Raw genomic sequence first — 20818 nt, 5'->3', positions numbered from 1 at the left:
CAAAATCATGAGCAATGTATGCAACGAGCAGAAGTCCCATTGCCCAAGAGGATTCTAGAGATCACGGCTGACCATGTACTCCTTCGCGAACAACCTGGCAGTGTAGCCCCGTATGCTTGTCTCAGCCACTGTTGGGGGTTGGATGGCCTAGCTGTTAAGTTGACTGCTGCAACTGTCGGACATCTGCGTGATGGCATCAAAACATCTGATCTACCCACGACGTTTCGAGATGCGGTTGAGGTGTGTCGTTACCTAGGAATCTACTATATCTGGATCGATGCGCTGTGTAAGAGGTTTCAGGAACATCCTATTAAAAAGGATACGCGGCTGAACAAATGCAGGTATTTTCCAAGACAGCGAAGAAGATTGGAAAGAGGCCGCTGCCACGATGGGCGATATTTACGAGAATTCGCACATTACCATTGCAGCTACGGCTAGCCGAGATAGTAACGGCGGTCTCTTTTCTTCCGATCGTCCAGTCACGAAACGTCTGGAAAAACATCCCCATCTGTACGTCCGGACGGCACTAAGGAAGTTTCCAACAAGTACCCAGAGTACTACACCGAAATCGATGCCGCTGCTAACCCGCGGCTGGGTGTATCAAGAGCGGAGACTCTCACACCGCACGATACACTTTGGCAAACATCAAGTGTACTGGGAGTGCCAAACCGGTTTTTTGTCCGAGGATTCCAGAGAAGACACAATGTGGGATACAAGCGTGGCTTACTTCACTGATTCGTACGTCAGTGACTGGGGTGATAGATGTGTGGACCCTAAGAACTACTGGCAGAAAATTGTGACGGAGTACACCGCCCTGCAATTGACCTACGAGAGTGATCTTCTGCCAGCTATTGCAGCTGTCGTTGATAGAATGTCGCGGCTGCAAAGAGTAGACGACGTTTACATTGCAGGATTATGGAAGAGTAGCATACTCTCGGATCTGCTGTGGAGCACACAGGATAACAAACCGCGCCCTTCCCGAGTGGCTCCTTCTTGGTCTTGGGTATCAGCGCAAAACTCAGTGATCTTCTGGGATGATTTTGAGTTCACTGAACAGGTCAAAATCGTCACTCTGGATTATACTATCGTTGGTCCTGCTAATCTTGGAGAGGTCACCAACGCTAGCATCATTTTGACGGTGCCTGTGCTCAACTTGACAGGCTTTGATGAGCTTGATGCCGCCGAGAAAGGAGAACGGAGATGGAGTACACGTTTTAAAGACATCACAAAGTCGGCTCCGGTTATGGAGCAGTTCCGGCAGAACAACCTGGAAATCTCCAACACTTGGTTTTATCCCGACTACGATCTGACCACCGCCAATCCTCCATTCAAATGCGGATGTATCATCAAGCTCTTGGTCGCGAGAGACTCCGATGCCGACATGGGCGGTATTGTCATTCAGCAAACGTCCAAGAACCCTCCAGAGTACAAGAGAATAGGCTTTCTTGGAGTCGGCGTCATCATGACGAAATCTGAGATGGTTGGAGAGAAAGAGGAAGATCTAGTAAGAAGTGACTATGATGGTGAAGAGAAAGCTAGAGTGAGAAAAGGAGAATATATGGGACGTCTAATAATGTCGCTGCCTATGGAAGAAGTGAAGATTGTTTGAGGTCTTATTATCTTGTTGGTTATGAGCCTGGATCGCCTGTGTTCGATGGTTTTTATCAGGAATACACGATTACCATATTCATTCGGACTGAAAGGAAGTCTGCATATCTTCGACCTAGCGCAATGACCAGCACCACAGCTTGAAGGTTGCGTGAGTGAAGCGACACAATGTAACGGAAGATGACATGAGCGAAGAAGAGATGAAACCGTGTAATGGCAACGAGCTCATTTGATGCTAGCTACCATATCCTCTCACTCCATGGATGTACTCATGCAGACAAAGATGAACGACTACTGCACATACTAGCCTCTACAGACCCAGCTACAGAAACAAAACCACCACAACGCCGCAGGTATTATCGTCAGGCCTAAATAGCCACGTTAATCCCACGAACACGACGCAGGTAACCCGCCTCCTCCGCAGTCCAATGCTTCTTCCCCGGCTGCACCCATTTCGCCTGGACACGAGCCGCCAACTCCGCCTCAGTCTTCCTCGCCGCTTCCCACTTCGCCTTATCTTTCTGCGCCTTCTCTTTCTCATTCAGCTTCCGCTGCTGCGACCACATCTGATCGGCATCATTTTTCTGTTTTGCGTTCGCCTCCCGCTTGGCCGTGCGCTCAACGTAGTCTTGATGCTTCTGCATCTTCTCCTTGGCCTCTGTCACGGCAAGTCCGAAGCGCTCGTTGCGCTCGAGGTAGGAGGCGTAGTCCTCTGGGTCGGGAATCTTGCCGTCAAGCTCGGCCTGAGCGAGCTTGGTGACGACTTTGCGGAAGAGGTTTTCGCCAATGGGGGTTTGGACGGTGGAAAAGGCGTCAATGTCTGAGTACTCTGGGAGACGCTCCGCGCGGATGAGGGCCCAGTAGCGGTTGAAAATTCGCTGGGTATACGCCATCATACCGAGGTAGTCTGCGGCGCTGCATAGCTGTATGTCTTCGTAGGTGCCCGGGGCTGCGTAGGGGCGGATCTCCTTTGCGAACTTGCTCCAGGTGGTGATATCGTTGAAGTGTTTGATCAGGTCCTGGACCATGCGCACGTCAAGTTCTGCTGGCAGCTTGATCACTGGCTCGGAGCCAGCTACCATCTCCTTCTTGATGGAGATTGCTCGAAAGAGTGCGATAGGCATCTCGGCTACTGGTGCGTTCTTGCTGTCGAGGATTTGCACCTTTGGTCCCGTCGCCAGTATCTTGCGGTCGGCATGGGAGAGCTCGTAGATTTTGGCCACATCGCCCATCTTGTTCTCGGACGCCTGCATGGCTTTCTTGGAACCAGGGGCGGTCACGAAAGCAGAAGCGAGAAGGTTGGCCTTACCATTTGGAGATGGAGCGGCGGCTTTTGTATCCTTCTTGGTAGCTTGCTCCATCTGCTTGGTCAAGGGAGTCGGCGCCATCTCTGCTTTGTCGTTTGCGAAAAGATGGGAGCAATCGGTAGGATGTGGACAACTTGTTTCTGGTCCAGCAAAGTTTGGAATTTGCTAGTGGTGATACTGATGGGTGGGTTGAGAGTTGACTCCGGTGCGGTGATGGAGAACAGCTAGGAGGAAAAAGGGGGGTATTTTATATGGAGAAGGGGAGACTGAAGCAACAGTGAATCCAGGAGAGGCCATGGCGTTAGGCTGACGATGACCTGAGGTTGTAGGCTTACTCCGTTGAGTGCGAATGAGTGAATGTGCCTGCACGTAGTGATGCACACTGCTCAGTTCGGACGTGGAAGGCGGACAACACCATCTTCAACCGCCTGTTGTTCTTTCACCAAGGAAACGAGACGGATGTTCTCGCGGCGTAGAAAGTGAATGCTGTGGCGCTGACGATGCTTATGGTGGATGAGTACCTAGGTAGATTTCGCGTATATATGAGAAGCTGAGAGATGAGCTTCAGTCAAAGGCTGAGACGTGGTCTTAAGGCGAAGGTTAGCTTGACTTACGATCACGCAATGTGATATTCTGTTGCCCAGCAAGCATGTTTTTTGCTACTGATGGTCTTTGTGATCAAATGTTCCGGATGTTTTGTTAGGGTTGGCATAACGGTGCCTTTGTCGACTGTTTGCTGTGCCAAATCTTCCATTGACAGTATATTTTCGACCCCGACTTCATAGCTTTACTGCTTCTGATATCCGTTCGATGCGCGCGGTAGCCCTGTGGCAGTCGCGGTGTTGAGAGGATGAATGGTTGATGGGGCGGGATGCTGGGCGTGCTTGCGGTTTGCGTGGGGCTGGAGGTTGGCGAGGCCGGCTGGGCAGAACATCAGGCTGCGCGCGCTGTTGCGGCGGCGTCGCCTGGTGGCCTCGCCAAACTGTGCCGCAAAAAGTGGTCACTTACCAACACCAAGGGCTCGGGTGATGCGATGTCCCATGTCGCATCGAAAGTGGGTATCGTGTTCTTGATCTGCGAGGATGATCGACGCGAATGCGAGACGTCTGATCGAGAGTCGCGAGGCTGTCAGGCTGTAAGGTCATCGCATTCCAAGGTTGTTCGTCAAGTCTCACTCGCAACGATGCACAGTTCTTTGAAGAGTTGATTTCTTTGATTCAAGTTTCGTTTTTTATTAAGTTTAGAAGGCTAAAGAAGCTTGCTTCTGTTCCAGCATCCGATTCAACTGCTCCCAGGTCAACTGAGAGAGTGCTTCTTCCAAGAACTTGCTTGAAGTGTAGGAGATGAACCTACAGTCTCCGTGCATCCAGTATCCCAAGTCGAAAGAAAGGTCAGCGATAGCGCAAAGGTGCGTCAGGAAGTGTTTGCTCCGCAAGCAGAGGACCACCTCCCGAGAGGCAGAGACGCCACGGGCGTGCTCATGTCTCGACCCCGCGCAGTCGCTTTCCCTAGTTTTTCCGACCCAGTCCTCCTTCGCAACAGAGACGAGCTATCACAGCGGCATCGCAGATGCATGTATAACTTTTGTCGCCGCCTCTCGGCAGATCCAGCTGACACTCAATGCCAGGCCAAGTAAGCGTAATTCGTGAACGTGAATCGCGTCAGATCGTAAAGAGTCATGGCATGCCACAGGCTCAACGAAGAGATAGCGCATCCGTCCAGGAGTTGTAAAACGACATTAACAAACAGGAAAAAAGCACAACAAAAATCCCAAAACCGAGTGTGCCTGACCTCGTGAGCCGTGAGGCTGTTGTTTAACCGTCTTCCGTTTGAAATGCCCGACATGCATGCCTCCCAGAGATGCTGTATTCAAGTAAATGAAAAGACCTGGTCCGGCCGTTGTGGTAGACAAAAAAGGAAATCGCTCGCTAAAAACAAAACGGATAACGTGAGAGCAGGTATCAAAAAGAAAATGTACGGAGAAGGAGAGGGGAAATGACGCTCGCTAAAAGGAATCAATGATAAAACGCCGTCCCATGCCGGTTGGGTAGTGATGTTTGCACATCATGTCGTGAATATCGCATTCGTCTCGTGTCGGGCGTCGCAAGGTTGGTGCGCTGGGCAACCTGCGCGGTAAAGGGAAGTGCAAGGGGGACTGGCCAGGTCCACGCTTCCCAGCATGGACAGAGAACAGGTGCATACACCACAGTCGAGTTTGTCATTCAGCTTATGTGAATGCTGCGTACTGTGGTGCGAATCCTGTGTCCCATCCGAAACCGCCGAAACCTCCGTGAACGGCGCTTGACCCGCACTGCTGGGCTAGCACGCTCGGCAGAGGAAGGGCTGGTATCGGTGCCGACGCTGGGGGCGGGCTGTAGTACGAACTTGACGTGTATGGGCTGGTGCTTGGCGCATATGGGCTGGTGCACGGTGCGTACGGGCTCGTCGAGTTGTATGGCTGGCTGTAGGAGGGCGTCGGTGACGGAAGCTGGATCGCTTCGAAGCCCATGTTGCCCATGGTGCTCCAGAATGTTGGTCCAGTTTCACCGCAGGTAGCGATGGTCGGGCTGGGCGTCGATGGGACCACTCTCCAAGTGTCGACCGGGGCTGAGTGCGACTGGTACTGCTGTGTTGGCACCCACCAGTTGGCTGAGCCGGGCGAGCTTGGGAGAAGCGGTGCTGGGCGGACAACGTCGACGATCCTGGGAGGAGGAGGAAGGAGCGGGAGGAACAGGCCCATGATGGCGCTCTTGACGTCCTCACCTCGTCCCTCGAGTAGCTCTCCCGCACCATCCTCCTCGAGTCCTTCCAGAGCCTTGACACCAGTTCGGAAGACGTAGCGGTTGACAGCCTGGACAAATCCATCTTGGAGCTTCTTCAGCTGTTGCTCCTTCTCGGCCCATTCCCAGGTGCTGGCGGATACATCGACGGAGTAAATGTCCTTGTGGTACTCGATAAGCGCTTCGATGGTCTCCGGTGTAAGCTTGAATGCGACCTCATGTTGTGAAACCATGTCGACGTGTACGACGTAGGCCTCGATGTGGATGAGCTGGTAGTTGAAGAGCGCTTCTACCAGCGGGTTGTTGTCCTTGCGCAGTTCCGAGTCCGGGGCCTTTGGTACCATGATTGAGCACAGCGACCACATCGCGTTGGGTCCGGAAAGGGTTTCTGTCAGACACCTCGTGTGTTGCTGGACGCTGTTCAACGGACGCTTGACGCGGTTGACCCTCTTGAGAGTTTGTGTTAACCATGGCTCGACCTTGGAGGCTAGTACGACGTTGACGTTTGATCGGGGCGCAAAGGCCGCAGCCGAGGCGGGTAGTAACGAGATCGGCATGTTGAGTGTGTGGTATGTGCGAGACGTTTGCGATATTAGGATGGGACGATTTATCAAAGATTCAAAGAAAAGAACAAAAGAGAGGTTGTAAGAAAATGTCTCTGGCGGGTATAATTTTTCGAGAGGCGCCTTGGATTGAGGAGGAGAGACAGGGAGGGGCGGGCGAATGAGGATGGGGGAAGGCGAGGTGGGAGGAGGGTGAAGAAGGCTAGTGGTGGTGGTGGGTGGGATCTCTTAAGAGCTTACAAGCGACGATCATGGGTCGGCGTGGCCACACTTGTCGGCAAGGATTTCATGCACACTGCCCCGTTTAGCTGCACTGCGCATCTAGCTTGTTTAATCGTGCATACGGCCAGAGTCCGCAGCTGCAGGTCTAGTCGGATCTAAGCTGACCGACGGACACGGCGAGCGCGTTGCGCACGCGTGGATAGGCGGATGCGTGTGGTGCGCGAAGATTGCGATGCTCTCATGGCTGCGAGTGTTGTGCGAACGACTACTCGGCCATGCACGCGCGGAGATGACTGCGAAAGAGGCGTCTGATCAGCCTCCCCAGTGGAAATAGCAAATGCAATCGACGACTATGACCGAATAGTGCTGTGCACCAGGGCAGCTGAAGACGGCCTCACGGTTGCAGATGCATGCGAGGCCGCAGAAACCTGATCGGGAGGCCGCAGCAGCCACCAAACCTGCACATGGATACACGCCGTAGGCGAGCGTCGCAGCATCCTCGAGCCTGCAACTGCGCTTATAGTTGGGCGTCGAGCATCTGGTGTTGCGACATGACACGGATTCCAGAAGCCTTCTTTGGGCGTCCGGAAGCAGAGAGCACGGCAGCGGCTTTGCTACCCTTTTGGGGAGTGTGCGGTTAAAGGGAGGACGAGCCCTCTACGCTTGTCAAGGGGTTTCGCAGAGCAGGACTTTCACGGTGGGTGTAGTCGTGGTAGTCTTGGGCCATCTACAGGTTGACGTTGCTTGAGCCTAAAAATGGGCTCGAAACAGTCAGCCCAATCAGCGGGCCCAGCAGGGATGTGAGCAGGGTTCTCTACCGAAAAACCCGCGATCATGTGAGCCGCAGACGGCCCAGAAGTTTATCATGCCAGCGTCCATGGTCGAGTAGCTTCGGCGCCTGCTGAAGCACGATGCGAATATTCTACGACTCCTGCTTGCGCAATTGTGCCCTGATGACGATGATGCTGCTGCTGCGAAGAAGCAAGAGGATTGTCGCAGTGGCGTCGGCAGTTGCGCCACTCTCGCTTAGCCTGCACAGCCGCAGACACGTGCGCTCCGGCGGTGACGATGCCACCTCGAGGCAGATCAATTCGGCGCTGCCGATGTCACCTCTACAGTACCGATACAATCGGGCCTCATGACGATGTTACCCACAATGACCTGGCAATAAACTGGCAATAACTCGCTCCGGCCGATACCACCTGTCTCTATGGGAAACGGTCGCTTCTGCGCAAAAGAAAGGCTGCATCGGAGAGGTCGTTTCCGTTTCAATCCGCATCGCCTGCCAGGCCTACAGCTGCGCGATTGGAGAAAAGTATCCTCAAGTGAAGCAAAGCGAGAGCATTACGCAATGCTCGGCAACCCCAGCGCCGTCCAGTCGTCCCATCTGTACGGACTTATCGATAGCATCCCACATTGCCATGTTTCAGACCTGCAAAGGCGACCCCGAGACCTGCAGCTGGGACTTGTCGCTGCGCCTCATAGCAAACGAATACGCGGGGCAACGTCCTGGACATGCGCCGCGGCCGTGGCCGACTGCCCCACGTTGTCATGGTGCTTTTACTTTTGCTGGTGCCGATTTCATGATTCAAAAGGATCGTGCGTGCATACAGAGCATGATGTTATATCGCAACGTGTAAGGGTACTCGTGACCGTTTCTTGCGTTTTCAGCTTGACAGGGGCACAGACGGGTCAGGTGCCCCACTTAAGCCGACACGAAGCGGGTGGCTCCTTCCCCCACGACTCAACCCTTTCCCAGGCTCGTCCTCGCCCAACATTTACCCTCCAACACAGACAATGTTTTGCTCGTGATAGAGCGTCGTCATGGAGCATATGTACGTATGACTGATCATGCACGCAATTCATCCGTCGTGTTTCACAATATGTCGGCGAAGCGGCGGCCGCATACGCCTGCATCGCGACGTGGACCTAGATGACTCACCCACAGCAAGCAAGCTTCGAGCATACTTACCAGCGCATGTGCGGAGCACGGCACTTGTCTTGACCTCAAGCGCTGCAGAATTTTCCTGCTCCGGCTGCTTTCCTCTAATGCGCTCGCTTTCCGGGCCCGGTCAATCTTGGAAATATCGTCTCTTCACCTACCATAGAGGTGGGCAACTATGCAGCAGGATCACAAGCCAGCCCGACTGCTGATTGAACCATCTTCTCAAACGGGCTGTTAGGCCTTTATACTCTGGTTACACAAGGTGGTCCCTGCTCTATCACAAAGTCCCTGAAAACCCATGGCTGATGCCCCCGGCTCGAGCACCAAAGTCGAACACTACGATTCCCTGTCTTCAAGACTTGTTTGGCTCGTGCCTCGCTCTCCGAAGCTATCCAAGCGTCCTTGTTGGTATAAGCGCTAGATCCGAGAGATGCCTCGTCCGATCTTCCGTTTTACCCAAGCCACTTGGGTATCATCTTAGGCCAGTGATCAGTTCTAATCATCTAGGAGAAGATTTGTTGAGAAACAATGAGACAAGGTCTCTAAACAACATGGGAAATATAGGGAGTCGTCAATTCAGGGGCTATATCTCGTCCAAACGGTCTCCCTATGAGATGTGAGCGGGGTCAGATATGGTAGCCGCCCCCATCATCCTTGACGGGGAGCTTGGGCTACCGTAGCTCTGGTATCCACCACACCATCTTCTCGCCCGCGAACCTCAACACTGCAGAGTTGAGAACAGCTCGATCGGGGGTGTCGGATCGTGGTCCTAGTGGTATGCCTGGCCCGTCGTTCCCAACCTCATCGACTAATTGACGGGAACCTTGAAACCAAATGGGGTTGCACCCACAGGCGATCGGTAGTCGTCGCTTGTCAAGCCATGTTCCTGGACTCTAATCTGCCTTTTTGAGCGGAGCGCAGGCAGGGCATGATTGTTGAGCTTTGTCGGCGCTTCGCCATACTGCTCGTCGTTTCGGCTAGACTTGTATGCTGGGATCGCAACTTCGCTTTTACACTGTCGCATCTAGACCCTCTTACGCAGCCGCTGACGTACCCACCGAAGCCTCATATTTCTTCTAGTCGGAAATAATTAGCCGTCGTCGTTGTGCACCGCCGCGGAGAAGTATGTGCAGTGTTCAGGCTGATGAGAAGTTATGCACGCGTGGGTAGATCATCATGGAGTGTAGCCCCGAGGAATCATGGCTGACAGGTGTTTACGAGTCAAAGGTTATGCAGATCTTCGGCTAGATGATAGCTGATCTCAGATCCAATGCGCTCCATCGTCAGGAGTTGCTGTAACAGTACTGTCACCTCCCGCTTTCGGTTAACACATTCACTTGACAACCCTTCAAACAAACTCTCACGACAGGATCTCGGCTATACACGTCTGTCGACTCGACAATCATTGTCGCGCAAGTCTTCCAATATACAGCCCACCACCGGGTGTAGCGAGACGAGGACCCCATCTGCAATCACATGTCTACGGTATTCGGGTATTGCCTCGAGGCAGCGACATATCGTCGATCCTTTTGCTTTTTCTCGCGCCCCAATGTTTGTCGCAACCCAGTTGTATACCAACATGTCGCTTCAAGCTCCGAGGTTTTGACACATTGCGGGTCACCCGATCATACTGACTAGAGCTAAATGCTCGGCTTGACTGTCATTCCTGGTGTTACTACCGTTACAACGCTAATGCTACAAGTCACCAGATGCGATGGTCACTTGTTCAACCTACAAGTAAAAGGTACAGAAACGCCAACGTTTATCAGACTATGGAAAAACAGATACAAAAGCCATAACAGTAAGGGCTACTACCAGTGAAGTCCCGGGGGACAACTGAGCAGCACCAGACTCTGGAACACGACTACCGTCAGCGACATTGTTCGGTGCTACACAAACGGCCTTGTGTGCGATGGTGCCACCTGGAGACTTGATGGTGAAGACCATGGGCACTGCTTGACGAACGTGCGTATCGTAAAGGTCGAAGTTCTCGTAACCACCTCCGCCTTCAGAGACAGGTACGTAGTGGGCGTAGTAGGTGCGATAATTGTCCGGTAGTTCGACATGCGGCATCTCGGACAAACTACACTCGGTACTGTTGAAGTTCGATGGTGCGCCTTCTCTCGGTGTTAGTATGAGTTTACTGTACTCCAAGGCGAGCCAGGTAACAAGATCATGTCGCTGAAATAAGATAAGAGCGGGATAAACTGACCAACTGGCTGCGACGCAACCATCCCACAGGCGTCTTCGACATTCTCTGGCTTATGACATTGGCCATCCGACATGACCGGCGTATTCTGCATCAAGGCGTCAATACAGTCGTCGCTCAATACGCCGCTGCAATCTCCAGCTTCCTGCTGCGAAGAGGCGTCTTGTCCCGGGAGTTCGTAGACGCAGTACTCGGTCTGATTGCCATCTTGACTTCCAACCAGCGAATTAGGAACACTTATAAACGCTTCCCTCTCTTGCCAGGGCATTTCGGGCCCGTAGATGTGATTCGGATCGCGTCTATCGGTGATGGTGACGCTGACGTACCAGTCGTCATCGTGTGTTTGGTCCGAGGCTAGGCGGACAGTACCGGTCGAGTTGAAGTACTGACTACCGCTGGCGATAGCGTTAATGGGGCCTTGACAGTCTTGCAAAGAAGTGTCATTCGATTCTTGCGCGGAACATGAGCTGAGAAGGAGCGCTGCGGCTAGCAAACCGAAATTGGCCATGATGGGCAGCACAACCGGGGATGAGTGGAAGTATCAAGCATCAAAGACATTTTAGAGGTAGGCACATACCGCCTTTACATTGCTGTTTGAATCAGCCTCACGGTGGACCTACCATGACGTAGCAGTCTTTCAGCGGAGTTCGCCAAGAGCGGAGAGGACATCAAGGTACCTGCAGTGACGGGTGTGCGGCTCGCACCGCAACAGGCCCCCCGCGAGGCATCAAATGGCGACTACGCCTTGGGAAAAGATGAGAGGCTCCGCTGTCTTCCAGACGGGTAATCGGATGGATGACATACTCCGGTGTCAAGGTCAATATGGACTGCAACAGTAGTCCGCCCCGTCGCACCTGCAGGGCGTAAATATGTTCAAACTAACGTGAACAGGTTGCATCGCATTCGTTACATTCGCATGTTTTCGCTACATTGAGCAGCTTACTGTGGGGAAATAACTCTTAAGAGACGAACAATCATGGTGGTTGTGGAGTGATCGGAATTCTTGGCACTTGGCGGTCGTCTTGGTTCCTCTTCTTCGCCTCGAGGCGAACAAACTTTGCCTACGCACGTACATCGGACTTGCCGTTACCTTTACGAATCTTTCGACCAGAAAAGAGCCTTGGAAAGAGAAACGTGGTGATGTTAGGCCCGCGCCGTGTTAGCCGATGCTTGTCCATGTTGGGTTGTGTCGACGAGCGTGTGGTGAAGCTGGAAGAGGAAGTTGGCTCAGCCTTGTCAAGTTCTCTTTGAGAACATATGAGACCATGAGCAGTATTCGGTTCATGAGGTCTGCCCTGTCATATTTCCGCAAGACGTACAAATTGAAGGCACTGGAGTTCTAGAGGAGCAGGCACCACGAGAAGTTACTGGGACTGTGATATCGTCCTGCGATCGAGATATCTGATCTGAGGTTTCATTTCAGCCCCTTCTCCACTCCCCCAAATCTACCACCACCGGAAAACTCGGATGCTTCTGCCTGGCAAGAGGCTCTGCTAATCTTAGACGATCGTTCTAAGACACTGGATGACAGCAGCCAAGTATCGTATACTCTGAGTAGCGCATCACTTCTGGCCCCCAGAGGTATGCACATCAACGATAGTGTACGAGAGCACCAATCGGTAGAGCTCAGAGCTGTGGTTCTCGTTCAAGGCAAACCATACCCCATGTTCGATAGTAGACATTGTGCATAGTCAGGCCAGCCATGACGCTGCTAACACGGATGCTCGTGAGGCAGATGGAAGGGCAGAAAGGTATAAAGAGATGTGGGTTTGCTCTCAATCCCATCATCACAGCCAAACACCTTCTTCTCATATCACCTGGTTCATCCCTGACCTCAAGACACCGTCTTCGACATGATGAAGTACATTCTCACTATTCTGCCGATGCTTGCGGCAATGGGAACTTCTTCCCCAATTACTCCTCGTCAAGAGGACTGGGACGGAACGCAAACTGGCGGTATCTTCTGCGAGGCAAGGTTGCAGCCCAACTGGGCTGACTGTGAGTACTCCGAGCTCTCTTGCTTCCAACATCTTCACATTGAAGAGCGATACTAAGATCTCTTCCCATGAACAGGCCGCAACATCATGAGTGGCAACGGCTATTTTGGCGAGGGCACCAACCCAGACATGAGTGTCTGCGTCATCTCAAGAGAATGCCGCATCTGGACACGAGGCAACTGCCGCATCTCATTCTGCAACAACGAGGAGTACGAAGTCTGCGATTCTGCATCTGGATGGGGTGGAAGAGCCAGAGCCATTGAAGACGGTTGCGCAGAGGATACGGGTGGCTACCAGTCACCAGCTCCACCCGCGGATTGGACCGAGGTCGCTATCAGGCTCGCCACTGAATGGCGCCTGATGTCTACGGCTACAGCAACCACCTACAAGGAGATTAGTGTCGAAGAGAACAAAGCTGAGCTTGAGACTCTGGTAGCGGAGATCGATAGCCTCGCCGCAGCATCTCAAGTCAACGAATTGGAGAGCCGAGTATGTACACCAGCTCCATCACTCTCTTTCTCCGAAAGCTAACCATATACGACGCAGCAAGCGGACAGGTTCTCAGACGTCGTCACATCCTACAACGTCTACATGCCCGGCTCTGCCGTCTTCGTCGCCCAAGTCCCCAACAACGGCGCCTACACAGTCTCAGAAGCAAAGTCAGAGACCTTTTCCATCACAGCAAGCGCCAGTCTGGGTGCAAGTGCATGGGACGCAGTCAGCGCAGAGATTGGTGTTTCCGCCGGTTTCTCCACAACCATGACTAGCACCACGTCTGTTACCATCAACATTGACTGCCCTGGTGGAACTGGTCAGGTCTACTGGCGTCCGTTTTTCGACTCGTATGTGGGTACGCTTGAGGCGGATGGGAGGAGGGTTACTATTTATGTTCCTAAGGATACGGATGCTTCGCGCATGAACTATGACTACCAGTGCACTGGCTAAGCAGTCACACATTCCTGTGGATAAGGGTGTTGATCTATGTCTCTCTAGTATAGTTTCACTGTCCTGGGGCACAGGATGGTTTCAGTCGGTTCAACACCGGCTAAGCTGTTGATGATAGTCGACACTTTTGCATGACACAACACTATGCAAGAAGTACTACTGCTCTATACTAGCAATACAAAGCTTTGATCATGACTCTTTCGTGCACGACTTCGACTCAATTTCTACTTCTCCCATCAGATTGCACTAGGCAATTCGACAATTGAGTATATTTCGTGATGCGGAGTGTGACGAAGGCGAAAGAGAAGTGCGGGAGGGCTGCTGACGTCGAGATTCTGCTTGGCTCGCAGCTATCCGGGTTACGCAGTTGGGTCTTGCCCATGTTTATATGCAAGACATGCCACTTGGCTCGTCCACCATTGCGGTAAAGCCCATGCGCATATTCCGCAATCTGAGCTTCTAATAAGCTTGCTTTTAGACCATGCATTGCACATAAATTGCGCACATTTTTGCCGATTGTTGAACACACTTACGTTGTACGACTCGTACGAACATGAAAAGAGAGTTTCATGGTTCTCACAAATTGCTGGAAAGGTTACATGTCAGCCGAGGGCCAGATGTAGCCGGAGCCACGTGACGAAGCCTCGGAGGCTTCGGCGCCCATTCCCTCTTCAGATATCGGCAGTTGCAGTTATGACATTCGAATACAACTGCCGACACGGTGAAGGTCCACAAGCCCTCGCTATCGTCTCACACAAGGTTTAGCTGTCGAAGTGACGATAATCGGCAGTTCAAGAATAGCACAGAGCACATTGGCGATGCTGCGCCGAATCTAGAGGCGTTGTGAGAGACTTGGGTTTGCGATCACTTCAATCCCGCGTAGTGTTGTACACAGGCGATTTAGCCAATCAGAGCCAGGCAGATAAATTGGATGCATCGCGATAACCGAGTTTTGAGGCCAATGAATAGGGCTGAGGATGGGCGTTCAGTGTGATGGACGAGGTTTACCCCGCGAAAGCGCCCCGGAGCTACTGTCCCCGCGTCATCCTTCCAAGCCGCGCGAATCCAGCCACCGACCCACCTTCATCATCTCACGCCTCAGCTATCAACTGCCGACACACACAATCCTGCGCAAGCACCCAGACGCGTTGCGATGGCGATTCCGACTCCGACCCGACTGCGTGACGACGCGGGAAGTGGGCGGCACAGGCCGGACGCCTGGCTGCCATTTATATGAGCTTTTGCCCCGGGCGAGCGTTCTATACGTGTCGCGCTGCTTACTCTGCTATATACCTACTCACGTGCTACGTTATCTGGACCCCGGATCGAATACCTTATTACCGGGAAGTTTGATCGCGCGACATGCTGGCCAACGAGATCGTCCCGCTGCTGGTGCAGTACTGGCCCCTTGTTCTGGCTACGACTACCATCGCATATCTCCTCAACAACAAGTACTGGAACGGCCTCAACAAATACCCTGGACATTGGGCTGCGGGATACACCAACTGGTGGCGGCTGTGGGATGTGTCGAAGCACAATCATCAATGGACCAACCTGGCGTTGCATCGCAAGCATGGAGACATCGTCAGGCTGGGTCCGAATGTCTTGTCGTTCGCGGACCCAAAGGCTATCAAGGCTATCTATGGGCTGAATAAGGGCGTTACCAAGGTATGTATATGTCTGTTGATCTATTGAGCGATAGCTAACCTCTGCAGTCCGACTTCTACCCCGTTCAAGGCGCCGTTTCCAAAGGCGCGCCGCTGCTCTCCCTCTTCTCCACCACCGACGAAGACTTCCACGCAAAGTACCGCCGATGCGTCAACAACGCCTTCTCCATGAGTTCGCTCGTCAACTATGAGCCTCTCGTCAGCTCGACACTCACATACTGGCTGGACAAGACGGAGGACATGTACGCGAGGACTGGCCAGAGCTGCAACTTCAGTCAATGGTTGCAGTTCTTCGCCTTCGACGTTATCGGCGAGTTGACATGGAGTAAGCGACTGGGTTTTGTCGAGGGAAACAAGGACGTGGATAACATCATTGGCTTCTTGGGCAAGTTCTTCGACTACGTCGCACCGGTAAGTCCTCACAAACAAAACCTGTCATGTACGGGGTCATACTTACGCGTTTTAGGTCGGTCAAATTCCTATCCTCGACCGTCTTCTCTGGAAGAACCCCATCAGCCTCCTCGCACAGCGCATCGGCCTGGACAAGCGTGTCCACCCCGTCACCCTCTTCGCCCTGAACCGATCCAACGAGCGAGCCACACAAGTCGAGAAGATCAAGCGTTTCGGTCTCTCCGACGACGAGAAAGCCAACCCCCACGGTATCGATCTCCTTTCCAAGTTTGCGCAAGCAAGTCACGATCATGAGTTCATGGACGATAACCGCATCCTGTCAACATGCACATCTATGGTCTTCGCTGGCTCAGAAACAACCGCCATCTCGCTTTCAGCCGTCTTCTACTTCCTTGTCAAGCACCCGCGTGTCTATGCGAAGCTTATGCAAGAATTGGATACCGCCGTAGCAGATGGCATCGTCGAGTCTCGCCCTGACAAGACCGTCTCTTGGCCTGAAGCTCAAAAGCTCACCTACCTCGACGCTGTCATTCAAGAGTCTTTCCGTCTCCACCCCGCACCCGGTCTCATCCTCGAGCGCGTCGTACCAAAGCAGGGTATGCAGATCTGCGGCGAGTTCATTCCTGGTGGCACCATCGTCGGATGCAACGCTTGGATCGTCCACCGCCGACCGGAGGTGTTTGGTGTAGATGTTGATACCTTCCGTCCTGAACGCTGGATTGAGGCTAGTCCTGATAAGCTGAAGGAAATGAAGGGCACCATGTTGCAATTTGGTGCTGGAGCTAGGACGTGTATCGGGAAGAACATCAGTCTTCTTGAGATCTACAAGCTGGTGCCTAGTTTTCTAAGGAGATTCGAGGTAAGTCTGACTAATGATGACTTTGGAGACTGGGCGATACTAACGCTGGTCGTAGATCGAGCTTGAGCACCCCGATGCTGAGTGGAAGACTCACAACGCTTGGTTCGTTACGCAAAGAAACTTCAACACAGTGTTCAGGCCAAGGAAGGGGTCGCCGTGAGCAGCGAAGTGTTATGGGTAATGTACCTTGTTTCATGGATCGATCTATAGCGTTCTAGCGAAGAGCATACAATATATATTATTTGAAGATCATCAGTATGAAATGACCCTAGACGATACCGCTCCACCCATGCATGCCATCTACCATCCACGCACTCAGATATCTACACCTATTCCGCCCGCTTCCTCTGCATGCCCACCTTGCGCTTCCCCAGCACATCCCTCCCCTCCTCAATACTCAACAGCGCCTCCCTCTTCTTCTCTGTCACCGGCTTAAGCGCATCCCTCACCACCCTCCCTTCAACACTAACACCCTCCTCCTCAAACTCCTCCATCTTCTTGCCCACCCTTGCTTCAATCGCCAGAATCAACTCCACATCCCTCTGTCCAATCAACGTGATGCTCGTTCCCACACGGCCCGCACGCGCCGTACGACCAACCCGATGGATATAATCGTCCGGGTCACGGGGCACGTCGAAGTTGATAACGAGAGCTACCTCTGGGATATCCAGACCGCGGGCTGCGACGTCGGTGGCGACTAGAATTCTAGCGGCTTGTGCGCGGAAGCGAGCGAGGTTGCTCACGCGGTCGTTTTGCTTGAGGCCTGAGTGCAGGGCTGTGACGCGGTGGGCGAGAAGACGCAGCATGTATTCTAGTAGCGTCGCTGTTTTGGTTCGGTTGCAGAAGATTATGACGCTCTTTTTGAGGTTCTCGGGCGTGTTCAATAGGACGTGCAGATAGCATTCTTTGTGCGTGACGGGCGTTTGGAGGTACTTCTGCTGCAGCTTGGGCGGAATCGCTAGATCCTCTGTATCGACTTCCGATACGAAGATGGGGAGACGACCGGGCGCGCGCGGTTGCGATTTCAATGCTAGAACCTCCGGGGTTACTGTGGCAGTGAATAAAAGGGTTTGCCTCGTTTCTTTCGGGGGTAGAGCGGAGAGGCAGGTCTCAAGATCGGGCAGCATGGAACCTTTTCCTGGGGCAAGGAGACGGTCGGCTTCGTCGAAGACGACGAAGCGGACGCGGCGGAGGCCGCAGATGGTGTCTTCGCCTGAGGTGCGGATGTGCTCTGCTAGACGACCTGGTGTCGCGATCACGACGTGGGGACGCGAAGCAAGAGCGATGGCTTGGGACCGCTGGTCTGATCCACCTGTGATAAGGATTGGTTTCATAGATTGCGGCGCTGAAATCGCCTTCACTTGTTCGTAAATCTGGATTGCGAGCTCGCGGGTCGGCCTACATGGCTATCAGCTACTGCCCACATGGCAGCAATAGTTTGTACTCACGTGACGATAACAGCGAAGATGCCGCTTGGGTCCTCCGCCCATTTCTGCATTATCGGCACAGAAAACGCTACAGTTTTACCTGTACCGGTCCTCGATCCACCAATGCAGTCCTTCCCTTTGAGGATCTCAGGAATACAAGAAGCCTGGATGCCCGTTGGGCGCTTGATCCCCATACTGGCCAAAGAGGTGCAGAGCCATGGTGCTACATTAAGCGTTGCGAAGTCCAATTTTGGGTTCACTTTCGGTGCGGAAATAGCGGTATTCGTCGACTTGTCTTGCTGTTTCGCTTTGATGCGCGAAATCGTTGGTACTGGTGCTGCTACTGGCAGCGGCTTCTCAGCTTCAGCCTCGGAAGCTGAACTCTCGGGCTCGGTAGGTGATAGTCTCCTTCTCTTTCTGGCTCCTGACTGCGCTTCCAGTATCTCCTGGTCGGATGCGCCAGATTCGCTGTAATCGGAGGTCGCCATGGTTGTTGTTGATGTTTCGCAGACACGCTGATGGTTCAGGTTCGAGTGTCTCCGAAATTTTGTGCAGGGGTCTGTCGCGCTAGTCTTATCGATACTGCAACACGCGCCTTTCACGTCTGGACCCAACATTTGCGACTATTGCACCAAGATGACGTTTGCCCCAGCTCGAACACATCAGCTGTTTCAAAAGGTCGCTGTGTTCTATCAAGTGTGCGTTAAACATAGCAAGTCGCTTCCAACAATGTTATCTCATCCTTCCATCTCTCCGATACCTGCAACAGCTCTCTCCACATAGACAGCTCTTGTCTAGCCCAGCCCAATACTTGTCTCCGTAGTCCAATGTAATCTCTCTTCCCGCATCTATCCCCTTGCTGACCAGAACCACCCTCTGGGTATCTATCCAAGTGAATGTAGAGCATTGCGCATTCGGCTTACAGCTGTGGTTGATGAAGCGAGTGAAGTTTCCTGCCCTTCCTTGCCAGATCTGATAGCTGGCTAGGGGTGTTGAGCTATCCAGCACATCGAGATGTCTCACACCGTTGGTTATCAGGCCGACCAGCTCGCCGATTGCTGTACCACGGTCGAAGGAGGTCAATGCGGCTAGACCGTTGTTTCTGCCATCGGAAGTCCGCAGGATCTGAACAGGTGGTGGCTTTCGCTTTACACAGCCAAACAGGGTCGGGAAGCAGAAGCACGAGTTGTCTTGCGGTTTGTCGGACTGCGGCTCGTTACACAAAGCGCAGATGTAGGCCCCGCCTGGTCTTGTCACTGCGCTCGACTGTGGTGTCCAGCGTGGGTCTTCGCATCCCCAAACTGATTCATCGATGATCGACTCGTCGATGTGTTCGAAGGCAAAGTAAGGGTCTTGGAGCAGATATGTTTGGCGCAGTGGCACAGGATCTGATCCGTCTTCGAAGACTACCCAGTCGTGCGGATGGCCAGGGTATTGAAGAGTTTGCGATTCGCCTACTATGGACAAAAGCTGGCGCCAATGGGGATGTAGGGTATCGGCTGCGACTTCGAGACGTTTTCGCAGATTCCGTAGCCGGCGCATGGCATCTTTATCGAAACCAACTCGGTACTTGCAGAACCGGTATATGCCCATGCCAGCGAAGACAAGTGCAGCCCAGCCTGCTGAATCCTTCACTTCTTTGTAGCCACGCCAAATGGCCATTTTGTTGCGCAGTTCCTTTCTGGGGTGGCACGGCAGTCAGCGAATGCAATCTAAGATGCTTGCGCAATCCCGGGTGTCTGTACTTACTCCGACCAATCGAAGTCCTGACAGGCTTCCATGAACACAGCTTTCCTATGCTTTGTTGTTGATAGCTCTGGTCTCAATTGGCTCCGGTATAGCACCTGCTCCTCAAACAGTTCGACCCAGCGGGCCTGTACGATCATCTCGATGGATCGGCACACGCGACTCGCTTGTGTAACTTTGCGACAAAAGACGTTCATCTGACTGAAGGATTCGGATATCGGATTCGGCGCGTTGTTGAGTACTGCCATAGCGGAAGGTGTTTCATCGGTGTGCGCATGGCCGACCATGCCCATACTCATGGAGGATCCATTGGGCGTTACTTGGAATTGTTCGAAGATTGCTTTCGGATCGAGGTTGAGCGTGCTATGTACTTGCTCCCAGATGCCGATGATGAGCTTGTCCAAAGTAGAGGGTTGGAAGACAAACTTCTCCGATGCTACCTGGGATAATTAGCTAGGTCAACATGGGTGAGGATATGTGCACCACGTATTTCGTGCAAGAAAAAGCAGCCCACCCGTACCCCCACTGAGGGTCTGGCGAGTGCCTGAGAGAACGATGTCGCCTAGGAGAATTCACGTACCTTCTTCCGCTTTGGGAAGCTGCGGCTATCGACTTGCATTTGCCGTTGGTGTTCGCTCAGATCTTCTTGAAACGATGACTGAGTGTGCGACACCCTCAGACCGCCAGTGCCTTTCCTGCGGGGCTCGCGGGGTTGTTGTACCGACGAGGATGACTCGTCCCGCGAATGAGACTCGTCCATTGACGAGGTCTCATCAAAGTTCTGGAGATCCATTGCGGCTGGGCTTGCTGTGGGGGCTGGCGTCCTCATGCCCGCCAGATCGACGGTTCTCTGTGGACGCGTGAGCACACGCTACTGCACATTGGCAGTTGGAGTGTGGTGGGAACGTAACTCACCGATGCGATCTTTTCGGACTGCGCTCTCGCAGCATGGGTGGCATCGGCTTCCTCAAGAAAAGCCTCGACACGAAGGATGGGATGATCCAGGTTGTCGAGCTGCGGCCATGCAATGTTGATGTTAAATCTAGCAAGATGTTCCTGGATTGCCTTGCCGATGCATTCTGAAAGCCCATCGACGTCCTGGAGAGCGTTCATCTTAAGGGAGTGTATCGAT

The 20818-nt window shown here is 53.1% G+C and overlaps 8 protein-coding genes across 8 annotated transcripts; 3 read left to right on the top strand and 5 right to left on the bottom strand.

Annotated features, from left to right (window-relative positions):
• Positions 1–703: 703 nt before the first annotated feature.
• On the top strand, positions 704–1609 carry J4E83_007122 (uncharacterized protein; the record flags this gene model as incomplete). The annotated part of the gene is made up of 1 exon (XM_049334027.1): positions 704–1609. The coding sequence occupies one exon, from the start codon at positions 704–706 to the stop codon at positions 1607–1609; it is 906 nt and encodes a 301-aa protein (XP_049186838.1).
• Positions 1610–1976: 367 nt separating this feature from the next.
• J4E83_007121 (uncharacterized protein) lies at positions 1977–2996 on the bottom strand (the record flags this gene model as incomplete). The annotated part of the gene is made up of 1 exon (XM_049334026.1): positions 1977–2996. One exon carries the CDS (start codon positions 2994–2996, stop codon positions 1977–1979), a length of 1020 nt encoding a protein of 339 aa, XP_049186837.1.
• A 2146-nt stretch (positions 2997–5142) lies between these two features.
• On the bottom strand, positions 5143–6252 carry J4E83_007120 (uncharacterized protein; the record flags this gene model as incomplete). The annotated part of the gene is made up of 1 exon (XM_049334025.1): positions 5143–6252. The coding sequence occupies one exon, from the start codon at positions 6250–6252 to the stop codon at positions 5143–5145; it is 1110 nt and encodes a 369-aa protein (XP_049186836.1).
• Positions 6253–10120: 3868 nt separating this feature from the next.
• Positions 10121–11142, bottom strand: J4E83_007119 (uncharacterized protein; the record flags this gene model as incomplete). Its single annotated transcript, XM_049334024.1, has 3 exons — positions 10121–10156; positions 10208–10545; positions 10638–11142. The coding sequence occupies 3 exons, from the start codon at positions 11140–11142 to the stop codon at positions 10121–10123; spliced, it is 879 nt and encodes a 292-aa protein (XP_049186835.1).
• A 1375-nt stretch (positions 11143–12517) lies between these two features.
• J4E83_007118 (uncharacterized protein) lies at positions 12518–13576 on the top strand (the record flags this gene model as incomplete). Its single annotated transcript, XM_049334023.1, has 3 exons — positions 12518–12632; positions 12708–13120; positions 13178–13576. The coding sequence occupies 3 exons, from the start codon at positions 12518–12520 to the stop codon at positions 13574–13576; spliced, it is 927 nt and encodes a 308-aa protein (XP_049186834.1).
• Positions 13577–14938: 1362 nt separating this feature from the next.
• On the top strand, positions 14939–16673 carry J4E83_007117 (uncharacterized protein; the record flags this gene model as incomplete). The annotated part of the gene is made up of 4 exons (XM_049334022.1): positions 14939–15244; positions 15292–15654; positions 15710–16513; positions 16569–16673. 4 exons carry the CDS (start codon positions 14939–14941, stop codon positions 16671–16673), a joined length of 1578 nt encoding a protein of 525 aa, XP_049186833.1.
• A 169-nt stretch (positions 16674–16842) lies between these two features.
• DBP8 (putative RNA helicase) lies at positions 16843–18428 on the bottom strand (the record flags this gene model as incomplete). Its single annotated transcript, XM_049334021.1, has 2 exons — positions 16843–17911; positions 17962–18428. The coding sequence occupies 2 exons, from the start codon at positions 18426–18428 to the stop codon at positions 16843–16845; spliced, it is 1536 nt and encodes a 511-aa protein (XP_049186832.1).
• A 249-nt stretch (positions 18429–18677) lies between these two features.
• Positions 18678–20799, bottom strand: J4E83_007115 (uncharacterized protein; the record flags this gene model as incomplete). Its single annotated transcript, XM_049334020.1, has 5 exons — positions 18678–18700; positions 18864–19621; positions 19690–20126; positions 20267–20536; positions 20602–20799. 5 exons carry the CDS (start codon positions 20797–20799, stop codon positions 18678–18680), a joined length of 1686 nt encoding a protein of 561 aa, XP_049186831.1.
• Positions 20800–20818: the final 19 nt, after the last annotated feature.

Source organism: Alternaria metachromatica (assembly GCF_023757995.1).
Source record: "Alternaria metachromatica strain BMP 0045 chromosome Unknown scaffold_17, whole genome shotgun sequence".
NCBI classification, from domain to species: domain Eukaryota; kingdom Fungi; phylum Ascomycota; class Dothideomycetes; order Pleosporales; family Pleosporaceae; genus Alternaria; species Alternaria metachromatica.
The sequence above is the reverse complement of the archived record's forward strand: the minus strand, read 5'-3'. Positions and strand labels throughout refer to the sequence as shown.